Source organism: Choristoneura fumiferana, chromosome 17 (assembly GCF_025370935.1).
Source record: "Choristoneura fumiferana chromosome 17, NRCan_CFum_1, whole genome shotgun sequence".
NCBI lineage: Eukaryota > Metazoa > Arthropoda > Insecta > Lepidoptera > Tortricidae > Choristoneura > Choristoneura fumiferana.
The window spans coordinates 20,518,632-20,535,282 of NC_133488.1; the positions used below are offsets into that span (position 1 = coordinate 20,518,632).

Here is a 16,651-nt window from a genome sequence, read left to right on the forward strand (position 1 = left end):
ACGTTTTAAAATAAATTTGTCATAACAACAAGTAACAAAGAATTGATATCAAAAATATTACATTAATTAAACCAAAATAGGATTAAAATAAAACTACTTAGTTCCTTGAAGCTGAATTAAATTTTGAAATTACCGCGTGGCATATTGTACCGAAAACGCTGGCAACGTTTTCTCGGTGAAATAGCTTTACTAGGCTGATTCTTCGGGAAATATAGCTGCTCTGCTGGCCCTTTGGTCACCAGGCGCTATTGCAAATATTTTAAGGGTCTATTTGCCAGGGCCCGTTGAACACAGGACCTCAAAGCCGACAGGTACCTAGGAACCCAGACCCTGACATTTGTGGATATCTTATCCTGTATTCGGCCGCTTCCACCGCTGCTCCAGCTTTTCTTGGTGTTTCTTGGTGTGTGACGGAGCTAATGTGTGGACGCAAGTTGCGTCCCAGACTGAAGCTCGGCCCATTCATTACGTTAAAAAAAAGCCGTGATAGTTTAGCCGCCCTATTGGTTGGTCCTATGACCCTTTCAGGCAGAGGATCGTTGGATTCAAATTCGGGCTCGCACCTCTGAGCTTTAAATTCATGTGCGAAATTAAATTTGAAATTTACCACGAGCTTTACGGTAAAGGAAAACGTCGTGAGGAAACCTGCACTCACCTGTGAAGTAATTGGAGTGTGTGAAGTGGTGAAACTTATGAACGACGCCTTAAGCCCTCTCATTTTGGGAAGAGGCCTGTGCCCTGCTGTGGGACGTATATAGACCGATATGTTGACTAGAAGACAGATAGATAGTCTATGGTTCATCGGTCATTTGCGTTCTAGAAGCGCCGAGAAGTCGCGTGAGCCGAGGGCACCGCATGCCCGCCACTGATTGGATCATTGAACAAATTGCCGCATCGCAATCTGCGCTCGCGCTGGACGGTGTTATGCGGCAGCGTAAGAATACACAGGATTTTTTTTTATTGGAAATGTAACTTGCTAATTTATTAAAGTTATTCAAATAAATATTTCTTTTTACTGTTTTGATTTGATTTTTAACGGAATATCCAACCGACCGACGGCTGTACCACCGGACTGGTTTTAGAATCTGATTATGAAGCTTGAGGTCCCGGGGTAGAATCAGGCAGATATTTGTAGGAATAGGAAAATGTTTATCCGTTACCTATTTTAGTAGGTACCCATGTACCATCAGCCAAATATGTGGTTTACCACCCTAAAGTTGATAATCGTTTGCATGTCACAAAACAATAATGCCAATAGTCGTGTCTGTCAACTTGAAAGTTCGACTTTAGCGACATAATCCATTTGAAAGAAAGAAAAGAAGAAAGAAAATAATTTATTTATATCAGCAATGACACATAATAAGTAAAAATAACAATAAGAAATGTTATGTTGTTATTTGATAGGAACTTGTTGAAAAATTGATAGACCACTAATTTGGCTGATGCTTGTACAAGCTTTGTGACTAGGTCATTTGGTGTCAATTGTCTCATGATCTTTATTTATTCATTATTTATTACGGATATATCTTGGAATTCATTAAATTATTGCCAAAGCAAAAATATTAAATTAAATATTAAACATTAATTTATTACATCTTCACTATTTTGAAAAAATCTCGTATCAAACAACAAGGACGTCAACAAAATCGACCCTTCAAATAACGGATATAAAGTTCACTTACGAGCTTTATTAAAAGTACCTAGTAACGATATGGAAAAATGATCCTGCGAGATGACATTGTGCCGAAAAGAAATTACTTTTTCTTTTTGGCACAATGTCATTTGGATTATGCTGGTTCCTTATTGCACAATACATGTTTGCAAATCGGTCTTTCGCGAACGTAGCTATTGAAGTAGGGCCATACACGTGTGCTGTGGGTACAGACGTGGGCAAAAATGATTAATGTTCATTCTTAACTAGCCTTTGCCCGCGGATTCACTCGCGTAAACCATTAAGGGGCTCCTAGACGGGCCATATTTTCACTGCAATTTGTGGCCGGCAACTATTGGTGTCCCTCTCTTACTCACATGTTAGACAGGGACACCAATAGTTGCCGGCCACAAATTGCAGTGAAAATATGGCCCATCTAGAAGCCCCAAATTGATCCAAATTGCTGATATTTTTAAATTACAATAATTGCATCGTGGTCTTCATTTATGTTCAGGTCTTCAATTTGAATTTGATTATCTTACATTATAATTATTATTATTTTAAATTAAAGTCAATAAGTGATTATGTATTACTAACAAAATGGATTGAAAAGTCTGAATAAATATTATTATTATTATTTTTATTATTAAGTTGTATGTCGAATACCTGAGCAAAATTACTTCGTGGTTAAGATATTGGAACTCAGATGTTGCTTTTGAGTGAGCCGACGAATGTCAATTAGCACTGCGCTTGCGCCACATTCGAGAGTCCGGCGCAAACGCAAGCAGTTTACCAATCTGTGCACATGTAATGGGAAAGTGTTAAAACAAACGTATCTCCAACACCCGGCTTCTCGCAGACAGTAGTAGTAGGATGTGTACTAAGAAAATGTAAAATAGGCTGACTGAATGTCTTATCGAGGTTACATAAATGATTTAACTATTTAGATAATTTTTTATTATTTGAAGTACTGGCTATGTTTCTGTCTGTTTTGATTTTCTTCTAAAAATACGAATTTCAAGAGTAGATGAGTTATTAATCAAAATATGTAGAATTACGGAATTAGTAGAACGTAGGGATATTAAGTAATTAAACTAACTTAAAATAATAATAATAAACATTTAGAGCTGAAAATCTCAAAGATATTCAGGTTCAATTTTACACCTTTAAATAGTTTGATCTGTTTTCAATGTTTATTTATGTGGCACGACCAATGGATGGGATTTTACATCTTCAGAAGATTGTGGAAAATTCTTACTACCTACATTATATCGTCGGGTAACAAGCAAGTCACTAAGTACAGTCAACGTCAAAAATAAGTGATCACTTTTGTACCTTGTCACTTTAACGTCATGTTTGAAAAGCCATACGAAATTATGTAACGACTGAAAGCGACAAGGTACAGAAATGATCACTTATTTATAACGTTGACTGTACCAAATACCTACACTTACAACAAAGCTCGTATCTTAGTATGAAATTACTAACTTGATGCGGCTTTTTGAAGAGCAGTAACATCAATTTTAGTGAGTTTTGCTTGTCAGCCGGCGACTTGGCGATATGCTTGTGTGCGAACGTATGTATACATACTTACATATTGATATTGTGCATAAATAAGTACCGACAATTATTTAAGATTTACAAAACAAAATATACGGAAACAAGTATTATAATCAGGTATTACGAAAATTTAAAAATTAAGAATCTATCTTGTTGGTAAACATCGGTTACGAAACGGCTAACTGGCACAAGGATGACTGCCGAACGACGGTCGCTAAACCATTTAGCAGGCCAAGCCACCCTTCTACGGTTTAAGTTTAAATCAATTAAATCATGTAGGTATCTAAAACGTTAGATAATATTTTAATGGCTTACGTTTGCTCTACATTTTGACGCATAAGGCTTTAAGACCAAGGCTTTACACCTATAAAATAATTGTAACCTTGTAAATAACTAAGGATGTCAACAAATCTGGTGAGACGATTTTTAGACACTTCCAATAATCTGATTGTCTCAAAGTTCAAACATGTAGTATAGGAATAGGGTGCAATGCAGTTTGGCAGAGGTTTATAGTTATACTTGAGTATTTCTGTACTTCTTTTGTTTTTTAATTGAGTAAATAAATAAAAAAGCCGTGGTGGCCTAGTGGTTTGACCTATCGCCTCTCAAGCAGAGGGTCGTGGGTTCAAACCCCGGCTCGCACCTCTGAGTTTTTCGAAATTCATGTGCGGAATTACATTTGAAATTTACCACGAGCTTTGCGGTGAAGGAAAACATCGTGAGGAAACCTGCACAAACCTGCGAAGCGATTCAATGGTGCGTGTGAAGTTCCCAATCCGCACTGGGCCCGCGTGGGAACTATGGCCCAAGCCCTCTTGTTCTGAGAGGAGGCCTGTGCCCAGCAGTGGGACGTATATAGGCTGGGATGATGATGATGAAATAAATAATAAAAAAAATGGAGTACATTCACCAGCACACAATATCTGATTTTGCACGCTCCGCTGTGGCAGATACTTATCTACTATAATATACTCAGCAGCACAAAATTAGGCCCACTCTACATAGAAAATACCTATTACTGCATACATTTGAGGGCCAGATTGTTTGCCGCTCAGTATATAAATACTTATTATGCAGGTGTACCTACCGTCAGCAAAAAAGAGCGTCACCTTTTTTTTAGGTCACTTTAAGATATTTATCTCCCCCTGTCACAGTGTCTGTCTGTTTTAAAATTAGGCAAATCGAATTTCACAAACAGGTAATTTAACTTAAACTGATATTGTGCGAATTAGATATATAGGCACGATACCTAAGTTAAATCAGCGAAAAATCAAGTGTTTTTTAAATTAAAACTTTTGAACTGAACTGAACAACGACCGTGGGCTATTTCGTAACAAGGATAGGGAGACGGGAAGATTGGAAGATGTTTTTATGAAGGTAATGAATGGGGACGGCGGTAAAGTACAATTTAAATGAATGATCGTTCGGTGAGTCATGGAAAAAATTGAACGTCGCATTTGGCATAAACACTTTATTTACACCGAGGTTCTGTCTGGGGATAAAATACTTATAACGATACAACATCTGACGGATTGAAATTGCACCCAACGACCGGTTTGCTGCAAATCGTGACAGCTTTAGAAATCCGTTCTGGATGGCAACAATTTCTTCCATGAATTGAAGCGGAACACGGGGAGAAACGCGGTAGAAAGCTGGCGGACATGGCATCTATTGTTATTACGTACACACGCTGGAAAGCCGACAAACAACAGTGTACTTAACACACGTTGGTTACTGTCTCAGCGGGCAATTAGATGGTTTTGGGAAACGGCTTCTATAGAATGCCTTCTGTCGGAAAATTATAACCTATTTTTAAGCCAAATCAAAATCAGTTTTCTCGGTATCTAATGAACAAAACAAATAATAACATGTAATGCATACTTATACCTACAGCCAAATCAGTTGCAATAATGACGCAAATGTAACTGATTAGTGTCCAAATTGTATTTAGGTTTGAAGTAATTTAGTTTTTTTATGTCTCGGTAGATGGTGCTGTACTTGTTTAAAACATGCTAACGTTAGGTCGCTTTAGAATTTATTTATTTGATGTTAATTTTTGTATGCATGAGAAAGAGAGAAAGAAAGATAGAGAGCAGAATTGTAGTAAGAGCAAAATAGTTCAATTATATAAAGTCCAAACACAGTACCGACTTTCATTGGCCTGTACGAGTTTGTCAAACTTTTTTCGTTTTTATCAAACTTTTAAGTATTTAACAATACAATGTTTGTTAAGTAAGATCAAATCTTGCGAGTCGTTTGACCCACTTTGTGATTTGATCGGCTTGAAACATACGATACAATGTACGTGTTAATTAATACACTAAATTTTTTAAACAGTCTTCCTTATTTTAGGTTAAGTAATTTATTGCATTTTATTTTCGAATAGGTACCTTTTGTATCAAAAAATATTCGTATGTTCTGCTAAGTTAAGGTACTAAATACAATTAATAGGTATGTATACTAGATTTTTATTAACTTTACATTCGTATTTGTGCCTTGTCAGTCGCGCTTCGCCATTTTGTAGAAGAAAATTAAACTGGCACAAAACGACCAGTATTATATGTATTATCTAAATAGTATGGAACCTCGTTAAAACATTTAATTGGTACAGTCACCAGCATTAATATCTGCCACAGCGGAGCGTGCAAAAATATCTGACACGTCCTTCCGGCCCTAGAAATAGAGTCGTATCAGAAATTTATGCAAGCTTGTTGTGTCAGATATTGGTGCTGGTGACTGTACCTATGCTGCATTCGTGATTTTTAGATTGGACACAATAAAAAAGGGATTTTAATGAAAAAAACACATACGACTGATTTAAAGGATAAATCGACTTTACTTACTCTCGAATCCTGCGTAGTGCGCGCGTACACTACTTTCAGATTTTCAGTTATTTTTTTAACACTTCTATGTAATTTGGATGACAGTGAAACAGTCAGCAGAAAAATTCCCTTCCTTCTCATTCACCTTTAAAAATATACACAACCAATTACTTAAAATGCATAAAATATTCTAATTGCCGTAGGTATCCTTTGGTTTTGCGATCTGTCAAGTTTCACTGTCGTTGGCCCAGTTTCCATAGTAGGGCATTCGGGTACAAGTTAATGCCCTGCGGTTAGGTCATTTATGGTCCTACACTTGGCACAGTTCAGCAGCGGGCGAGCCCTTTACGATCTCTTATGTAACCAGTCGTCGGCAGTGAAAGATCCGGTTCTAATGTACCGGTAAGGCACAGTTTAGACCTAAACTCCATTTCAATAGAATCTGACAATCGTGTAGACACTTCCAGCCAACTAATGTGAATACCGGGTTGCCTCTGGTGATGTGACTATTATTCTTTTTTGATTCCTTCTAGATTATAATCACATCAACTGAGGCATACATAATTAAGTGTGACCACATTAGGTAAGTCCAACTTCGAGAAGGAGGTCAATCGTCGAATCCAACTCGGATGGGCAGCGTTTGGGAAACTCCGCAATGTCTTTTCGTCCAAAATTCCTCAGTGCCTTAAGACGAAAGTCTTTAACCAATGTGTGTTGCCAGTGATGACATATGGATCCGAGACGTGGTGCTTTACTTTAGGCCTTATAAATAGGCTCAGAGTTGCTCAGCGAGCTATGTAGAGAGCTATGCTTGGGGTTTCTCTACGGGACCGAATCAGAAATGAGGAGATACGTAGAAGAACAAGGGTCACCGACATAGCCAAGCGAATCAGCTCGTTGAAGTGGCAATGGGCGGGCCATATAGCACGGAGAACGGATGGCCGTTGGGGCCGAAAAGTTCTCGAGTGGAGGCCGCGGATCGGCAAGCGCAGCGTAGGACGTCCACCAACAAGATGGACGGATGTCCTGGTTAAAGCCGCAGGTTCACGGTGGATGAAGGCCGCTGCCAGCCGAAGCAACTGGAGGTCTGTGGGGGAGGCCTATGTCCAACAGTGGACGTCCTACGGCTGAGATGATGATGATGATGATGACGTTAGGGTGTCTTAAATGTCTAGAACATTGACAGATTCTATTAAAATGTAGTTAATAAGAAAACTAGTGCGATACGTATTACAGTATTTACAGTGCGTGGCCGAAAAACGAACAAATTTGAAGTAGGTAGTCAATCGAACGCAGCATTGTAATACCTACAACTTGCAAGACATTTTTTACAGACCTAAATCGGGCTTAAGGTACGATACTAAACGGTACTAAAATTATAAGTGCAACGGTTTGTGAGTGCGTGTTTTTTTTTAAATTTAAGTTTGGTTGTGGTATGTAGATAATTGCACCTTGAAAATAGCACGCACTCGTAGACAGCTTTTTACTACGATACCTTGTCGTGAGAGAAATCGCGGGGGGTGGCTTATATGAAATAAAACTACCTAAATAAAATTGTGGACCTAAATAAAAGGGAAGGACCAATAATTTAAAGTTGGCGACGATACTTTTGCTCATTTCGAATTGTTGATGCCAAATATTTTTTGACAACATTTTCCTGTCTTGATTTTTTTTATGATTGAGGAAAACGAAACCTGACGCCTGACGGAAAGCAATCAAAGCCACCCGTATACTCATAACAATTATTTGAATTACGGATGCGTTATCGGCCCATTGAAAAAAGATGAGGTTCGTTCTTATCTTTTCTGTGCCCTAACACCGGACCGAAAATACTGGCCCTGCAAAGGTTCCGTCTATGCTAATTATCTAAACTTTTGTAGGCGTAGGTATGTCTGCTTAATTAGATTACATGACTACGGACCCAGATAAGGTAAAAATAAAGTTCATACATAACACTAATTGCCCCGGAAAATGCAAATTGAATGCGTTATGTCATATAGAGTTTATGCAAAATAGCATCCGAAGAAGGTAGGTAATAGTTTCATTTCCTACATGCACGCCAAAGCTATCCTACCTCTACTTCGGTTGTGCGTCACTAATTTAAACTGATTTGTTGATACGATTACGTACTTTCCATTAAAACAGTATGTAAGTATTTACTTGAACAGCTCAAAAATATGTAACACGACCTTATTACTTCGGAATTGTTAGCGTTTGTGGTTTCGCAGGGGGGAGGAATAATATATTTTTTTTAATAAATAAGGGTACGTATAAATCTGGAATCCAATGGGTTTATTAGAAAGATTTTTACAATATTTTCCTGTACCTACTTTTCTTGACTTTTCGTAACCATATTTAATTATTATTTTAATTCATATTTATGAAGACTTCCAGTGTAATTGCGTGATTTATTAGTTAAAGTTAAATGCGTGCTTTGATGCCGTGATTGCCGTTTGTGGAGCCGCACGCAATCGCAGTCACACATGCTGATTTTTGATCAACATATAAACACATTAACATGTCTAAAAAACAATAGGTTATTTATATCTGACGTTGTTACAGGACAAACTTGATTGAGGTACAGTCAACGTCATAAATAAGTGATCATTCCTGTACCTTGTCGCTTTCAGTCGTTACACAATTTCGTATGGCTTTTGAGAACTTTTATAAGTCGCGGTAACTGAATCACATATCAGGATGGAACACATTCGTAATCAATTTCATTATTAATTAAAACTGGTACATTGAAGTAAAGACTATCCTAATAATAACTTAACTATTCACTCAAGTGTTATCCCTGTGTGCGGAAGAGTGCTCATAATGCTGGCTGCATTTCCGCGCATGTGATCTCTATGCATAGACCTATGATCATTGGTAATTTCATTTTTTTATTTTACTACGATTCTTTGAAAAGTGTATTGGATGTGTAGCAAAAGGTGCTGGTATAGTCACCAGCATTAATTTCTGCCACAGCGGAGCGTGCAAAAATATCTGACACGTCCTTCCGGCCCTAGAAATAGAGTCGTATCAGATATTTATACGTAAATATTTAGTTTATTCTATTATGCACTTCTCTTATTAAGTATATAATTAGCATGTGTGGCTTGACTGTAAGTGTTAATTATGAGATTAAATAAATAAATAAATTATTATTTATAAACGCTTCTTGTGTCAGATATTGGTGCTGGTGACTGTACATGATTCAGTTTCCTTGACTGTCTATACTTAACTAGGCTCGGCTGTCTTTAAATATCGCATGTCGAATTTAAGTTAAGAGCGTTTATTCCTGCTGAGCTGGCAACGTTGCATTTTTGTTAGTTTTTCTCGATTATTCCATAAAAATTTAATGAAAATTAATAATGTTGTCTGATAGAGCACTTCTTAATATATAAGTTAATGTGTCTACTCCAATAATTATTCGTGATAGACTTTTATATTCCTAAAAAACGAATTAATGTTTATGACCGGTTTTTAAAGAAAATAAAAGTCTATAACGAATAATTATTATTGGAGTAGACACATTAACTTATATATGAAGAAGTGTTCTATCAGACAACATTATTAATTTTCATTCATTTTTTATGGAATAATCGAGTAAAACTAACAAAAATGCAACGTTGCCAGCTCAGCAGGAATAAACGCTCTTCAGTTAAAAATTAGTAGGTATTGGGTCTATTAAAATTTGCGGTTTTAGTTGCCTAATGCTATTTAATAACAAGATAAGCTTGTGGTCCTTGATCGAAAAAACTTTGGGTTTCATACAACCTTAAATACATTTCTTCGATACATTTCCGACATATCTAAGTAGTTACGTTACTATTCGGAGCTAGTGAAAGTGATCCAATCTGACCCGGCCGGATGTTGCGCAAGAGTCGTAATCCCATCAGACAGTGACCTTAGCATTGTAAGTGAGCTTTTGACGCTCGTATATACTAAAATTATAACAGTTATACTCTGGTTATAATATAAGTATAAGTACAAAGAATTAGACATAGACACATGTGTAATTTTTGTAATTTCTGAGCACAGTGTAACTTTATTACTAAATAAAGTTATTCTTATTCTATTTATTCAGTAAACGATATTATTATGGGATTGTGTTTAAATTCCTTACAGCTAACAATATAATTCTTGTATCTAATGACACTCTATAAAATATTTCATTAAAACTATAAAAATACCCTCTTAAAATGATCAGTACCTAGCAGTTAATTAGTATCTACGACCGAGCTTTGCTCAATTTTTTTTTACTAAAACTCCAAAACACGCGTTTTCCAAGTAATAAACCAAACTAGATAGATAGATTTTTTGCCCCCGAAGACCCACCCACAGCAAATTTCTAAATCGATACCGTTATTAAAATCAATGACTTTAGCAACATATCTACTGTTGTCCTAGGGTCTACCTAGACCCAGGCTAAGGCCCAAACGGTCCAGAGGGCCCTGGATCCGCATTCCATTTCGGCGGTTCCGGGGCACCATGCTGCAGCGCAGACGAATGCGACGTCAGAGAAGGTGACTCAACGGGGTCACGCCGTTTTGTCACCTACATAATTAGTTTTAAATATTGTGTTTTTTATAAATTGCATATGTTAGTCTTTGTATGGACCATGTTGCCTGAAATAAATGGTGTATTATTATTATTATATATTTGCTGACCATTGTACATGCTCTATTCTCACTTTCAGGGACGAGGAAGACACGGAGCGGCTCCTGCGCCAGCTGGGCCGCATCAACCGCCCCCTGGCCATCACCTTTCCCCAGATGATCAAGCTCATGAGCCAGTGTCACCAGGTAAAGCCCCGGCTGCGGAATCAGGTGACTTGAATAACCAAGTTTTTTATAAAGAATAATTAATATACAACAACAGAACGTATACGTATTGCTCCTCTGCTCTCATCCAATCAAAGGTTGACCGGTAGAGATCCCTTAAAGGGATAAGTCCGCCTTTGTACAAGTATCTCAAAGTTTGTCAATTGTTTTTTGTTAATGGCTTTAATCCTTATCGTTGCTAATACTTATTGTAAATCGTAACTACTGTTAAAATAGCTCTTTCCTCACAATGGAATGGATAATTTTTCTGACTGAACTTTATGAACATTATTATTTCAAGGAGTTTCAAAGGGTTCATTTTGACGACTTGTGTTTTTTAGTCGTATACTGAAATGCGAAAGTAACTCTACGTGTCTATCCCTCTGTCAGTCTGTCTGTCACTTCTTCACGCTTAAATGAAATTTGGTATGGAGATGGTATGAGACTCTAGAAAGGACACAGGTTTCCGCGGAATAGCTATAAGTAAACGAATTCTTCGCAGACGGAGCCTATATTTGTCTACGAGCCTAAGGGGCTGTTTCACCATCCATTGATTAGTGTTAACTGACGGTTAAATGTGATGCCGTCTCCGTCTATTCAAACGAAACAAATAGAGACGGCATCACACCTAACCGCCAGTTAACACTAATCAGTGGATGGTGAAACAGCCCCTAAATGTTGCCTCTGCCTATCCCTATGATGCCTGTTTGTATTAATAATACGAATGTTGTTCTCGGGTCTTGGATGTTTAATATGTATTTAAATAAGTATGTATCTAATATATAAAATTCTCGGGTCAAAAATGTTTGTGACCAAACTCCTTCGAAACGGCTTGACCGATTTATATGTCATTTTTTGTGTACCTATATTCGGTAGGTCTGAGAATAGGAAGTAAACTATTTTTCATACTTCTCTACGCAGACGGCGTCGCGGGCAACAGCTAGTTTATCTATATAAGTATGTTTATCTGTTGCCTAGTATCCATAGTACAGCCACCAGCACCAATATCGGACACATCAAAGCGTGCATAAATATCTAATACGACTCTATTTCTAAGGCCGGTAAGGATGTGTCAGATATTTTTGCACACTCCACTGTGGCAGATATTAATGCAGGTGACTGAACAAGCTTTGCTTAGTTTGGCACTAGATCTGTCCCATGATATTTATTTATTTAATTAAAACAGCCATGCGATACGATTTAGGCCTAGTCTCCAAGACTACACTGTACTGCTGCGCCTATTTATAACCTTTATGTGACACCGCTATCACAATGTGGGGGGAGGCTCCAATAGAGAGATCTCTCTCCAGGCAGGTGTTATGCCTGGGGACCGAAGTCCGAAGGACGAGCGACGGAACTTGTATATATGCGACTGCGTTGAGAAACTTCGATAGCGCGATGTAGAACACGGTCGGAGTTTCTGTTGTTGTTCACTAGATGGCGCTAGGAGTCGCTATAACAAGAATACTCGTACCTACCTTCTCCTCTTTTCCTTCGGAAACGGATTTTGTGGGATAGAACTGTCCATATCACTATCGCAATCTTACTCGCTACTTCTGCCGCCAAGCTGCAGTCCTGGCGCTTCAGCCTCAAGGCTCACAACGCAACGAAACGTTGGTGCATATTTTATTTACTTATTTTGTTTGTGTATTAAAACTTGTGAGACTGGTTTCTGATAATGCATAGTTGTAATGAGCAAAGATAAGCAATTATATTTACTGGTTGACCTATTCTGTTGGCTAGTACCTACCCTAGTGTATCCCACTGGAACTTAATTCTTATAAGTATTCTGTACTTAAATTTATCCTTAACCCATCTCGAGGGCAGGTAGAATTATCTACTTATACATAATTATTAGGTAAGTAAAATTTCATCCAAGTCTTGCTATAACTTAACGCTTGACTCATCGACCACAATATTTTTTGGTCTAGATACCTATACCAAAGAGAAGTCTACTTCTCTTTACTTTTCTTTCTTTCTCTTAGAGACAAGGATGGCGAACCTTTATCGATGGAACTACCACTTTATGTATGAAAAAAAATCGGCTATGAAGGGCCAAGAAAGATTCTTGATTTAGTGACTGTAGCGTTTACCATAATAATATGTGCCTTCAACAATATATCTAACCATAAAATTGTCTACAGGTGGAAGGAGTGGAGTCTGAGGAGGCGCCGCGGGGCGAGGCGTGGCGAGAGGGAGGAGCGGCGCGCGCGCGGCTAGACGCGGGCGGCGCGCACGCCGGACTGCTCGGTGGCAGCCCGCTCTCGCTGCTGCAGGGCATCATCCCTGGTGGGTCCCTCTCTCTAGGAGTCCAGTAAAGAGCGGCGTGCGCGCTGGTGGAAGTTTAAAACACAGCACTGAGCTATATTCGGTCGTCCAGCTAACGAAACGGGGTCCCACCCGGGTGCCTTTAATCTCGGAGATGAACACCTGACTAGATATCAGTGGAGCCACCCGGCTCCATCTCCATTGACTCAGCCATAGGTATCTACTAGTGGTCGGCGCCTAACTTCGCCAAAAGAGGCAAACAGCCCCTAACAGCATTCCAGCGCCTCCTTTACACGGGACTAGATGAAGACTGGAGACGGTTGTCATTTGACTAAAAGTTCCGAAAATCGTAAGCTTAGCTGAGTATGCAGAACAACTATTTATTAGATCATCCTTGGTGAGTTTGTGGATTTTGGATGACAAGGAAAGGTTGAGGAAGAAGGAGGATGGAGAGATATGCTTGCTAAGCAGGAGTTATCAAGCATGGGACGAAAGTTTTGGAAACATACAATACAATAACTCTTTATTGAACACCAACGCATAGTAAACAGAACAGAAAAGAAAACACCTAAGACAACACACCTGACATAGGTACCTACCAAGACATACCTGTTATTACATTTTAGTTGTTGCAAGAGCCAGTAGGGAAGCTAAGGCAACTAGCTTTTAGTTTGAGCTTTAGGAACTCGACCGGAGACCTTCAGTTTGAGGAAGTTAAGTTTTATGTTTACGACACTAAGGGGCGGTTTCACCATCCATTGATTAGCGTTACCCGACGGTTAAATGTGATGCCGTCTCCGTCTATTCGAACAAAATAATTAGAGACGGCATCACACCTAACCGCCAGTTAACGCTTTTTTTTATTTTTTTATTTGTCTGGATGGAAAACGAGCAAATGGGTCTCCTGATGGTAAAAGATCACCACCGCCCATAAACATCTGCAATGGTGGTAGCAATCAATCTTACGCTAATCAATGGATGGTGAAACAGCCCCTAAGTGTCCACCTAAATACTTACCCTGATTTCAGGCACAAAATGGTGCGGCACCGGCGACATCGCCGCGGACTACCACGACCTGGGTGCGGACCGGCGGCTGGACCGCTGCTGCCGCTCCCACGACCTCTGTCCAACCAAGGTGCGCGCCTTCTCGCGCCGCTACAACCTCACCAACAACTCGCTCTACAGCAAGTCGCACTGTACTTGCGACGACATGCTCTTCGACTGCCTCAAATCAACCAACACCTCAGCAGCTCAAGTCATGGGACACATCTACTTCAACATCGTTCAAGTCCCTTGCCTCGAAGACTTACCCAGCGGCCGACATTTCCGCAACGCCAAACAGGGATTCTAGCGACATCTAGTGGCAAAGACGAGCGAATAGCGCCATCTATTGTGGCGTGTAAAGACGTTTCGTGCATGATTTTAAATCGATTTGCATTATTTCTTTCTATGTTTTAAGGGTTATTGTAAATAATTAAAGACATTTTAACTGTGATACGCCTGTGCCTTTATAGATATGCCCTGGAAGGCATTGTTGGACGGTGGCGCTATACATACAATGTATAAACGAAAATAAGTCGAAAGATGTTGTCGATAGGTGTTAGGTACGAATTATGTGTTTATTGTGAACTCACACGAGCACCGTTTGACGTTTTGTTCGAACCAAATGAATTCAAATTTATTTATTTAGCACTTTTAATAGAGTTGACGGTATTTTATAATTAAATAAATATGAATTAAATGTACCAAATAAAATTATTTATTAAATGTGGTTGTATTTTATTTTGAGCCTAAGGCCATATAATAGAGACCTACCTAAGTACCCCGACAAGCGCAAATAGAGCTCCTTTACTTGACCTAGTCCTACCTACCTATCTATACTTAGGTACCTGCATACACTAATGGAATCATTCTATGAATAAAATGTATCGTAGCAATCATTACTTGATTTGATACCTACATATTATAAACAATAATAGTGATTCACTGTTACACACATATTTGCAACATTCCGTAGTATTAAAAAAAGCGTTAGACAATACGGCCTCGGGGCCTCACAACCTGCTATGCTGGTTAACTAGAAAAGAAAGACACATAATGAATCCGAAGTTGAAGTTAAAGAAGTTGTTTCCGTTCGTTCTACCTGTCTAGTTTTTGATTGCTTTGCCTTTGCCTTAGTTTCAAGTTGGTTTCAAGCAAATGTGTTCCCGCCATTCATAATATCCACATTAAAAAAAAAAAACAATTGTAGCTGCTTGTAATGTAAACAGCCCTATCTGAATAAAGCTATCCGCCCACGAAATAACACTTTATATTTTATCGTATCTTTTAATTACTGTCAAGAATTCTTTAAAAAGTGAAAGCAATATTAATTTATAATTATTTTGATTAATTTAGGTTTCTATAAAAAAATAGTTCTTGCAGAAGGGCTACTACTTACTACGAAACTCGAAACTCGAAGTTCGTGCCGTGCCACTACTGTTTAATACGAGAGCAAGAGGGACCGCACGACACGAACTTCGAGTTTCGAGTTTCGTAGTAGCCCTGCTGTTCTTGTGAGAGCACTTTCAGATTATCCGATCCGCAATCGGAATCGGACGCCGATACAGATATCGAGGCAAGTACAACCGATCCGATATCGGGTCATATTTTATACATTTTACTTGCCCCGATATCGTATCGGCGTCCGATACCGATAACGGATCAGATTATCTGAAAACACTGATGGATGGATTCAAAGAGAAATTTCTAAATTTACATTCAGCGTGTGGCCTTTAATATTTATTTCAGTAAGGTTGTATGGGTTTAGTTTCTAAGCCATAATAGTACAAAAATAGAAAAACTGAAAACGTCACTCAAGTGATACGTCAAATAATTTTGGTGAATATTTTTCATTCTGTCTGACTACTTATTTCGTCTTTGTTTTTCTCCAATTGGTTAATAAATCACATCCTATGATGTTCAAAATGCGATGATCTAAGTCGTAACAGTTAACTAGTGCTCGAGCGTAGTGACTAATACCAAGATGTCTAGTGACTCGAGCGATGTAACGAAAGGTGTGTATTGGGATTTGATCCAGTTGAGTTTAGGCTTTGAATGTGTTCAGCTGGAGGCTGTGTTTCTGTTTCAAGTCGAGGGCGCTGGTGGGGGCGGCGGGGCTGAGCAGCCGGCGCGCCGTGGCCTTGAAGAAGAATTTAATGTTCAGCGAGCCAGGATGAAAGAACTTTTCTTACAAAAAGAAGGTTCGTAGGTAGTTTCCTAAAGCCTTGGCCGCGGAACTAGGGCTGTTGCTATGGCATTCTGGCGGTCTGGGTGATTGGGATTGAACTTAAATTGGTAGTGGCATGTCTCTACATTGTTTCTAAATTAGTTGTGGTGTCTTTTTCGTGTCTAACATTGTTGTTTGTCTTTAGGAAAACATGTACACACAAGTTAGAAAAACGGTTAGTTCCATGTAATAGTCAATCACCCATCCAATCCTGAAAAATAAAACCTTTAAGACAATACAAATTTAAATCCATGATAGATTACAGAATAAA

The 16,651-nt window shown here is 38.7% G+C and overlaps 1 protein-coding gene across 2 annotated transcripts in view; it reads left to right on the forward strand.

The window, feature by feature from the left end:
- The window catches only part of LOC141436794 (uncharacterized), a 31,809-nt gene extending 16,930 nt beyond the window's left edge, over positions 1-14,879 (forward strand). Inside the window, exons 2-4 of one of the 2 annotated variants that reach the window (XM_074099847.1) lie at positions 10,721-10,826; positions 12,989-13,133; positions 14,141-14,879. In XM_074099847.1, the coding sequence (XP_073955948.1) occupies positions 10,721-10,826; positions 12,989-13,133; positions 14,141-14,463 (574 nt within the window). In that variant the 3' untranslated portion in view covers positions 14,464-14,879. Of the gene's footprint in view, positions 1-10,720; positions 10,851-12,988; positions 13,134-14,140 lie in introns of both variants that reach the window. The other variant, XM_074099846.1, reaches the window with a different exon arrangement.
- The last annotated feature ends 1,772 nt before the right edge of the window (positions 14,880-16,651 follow it).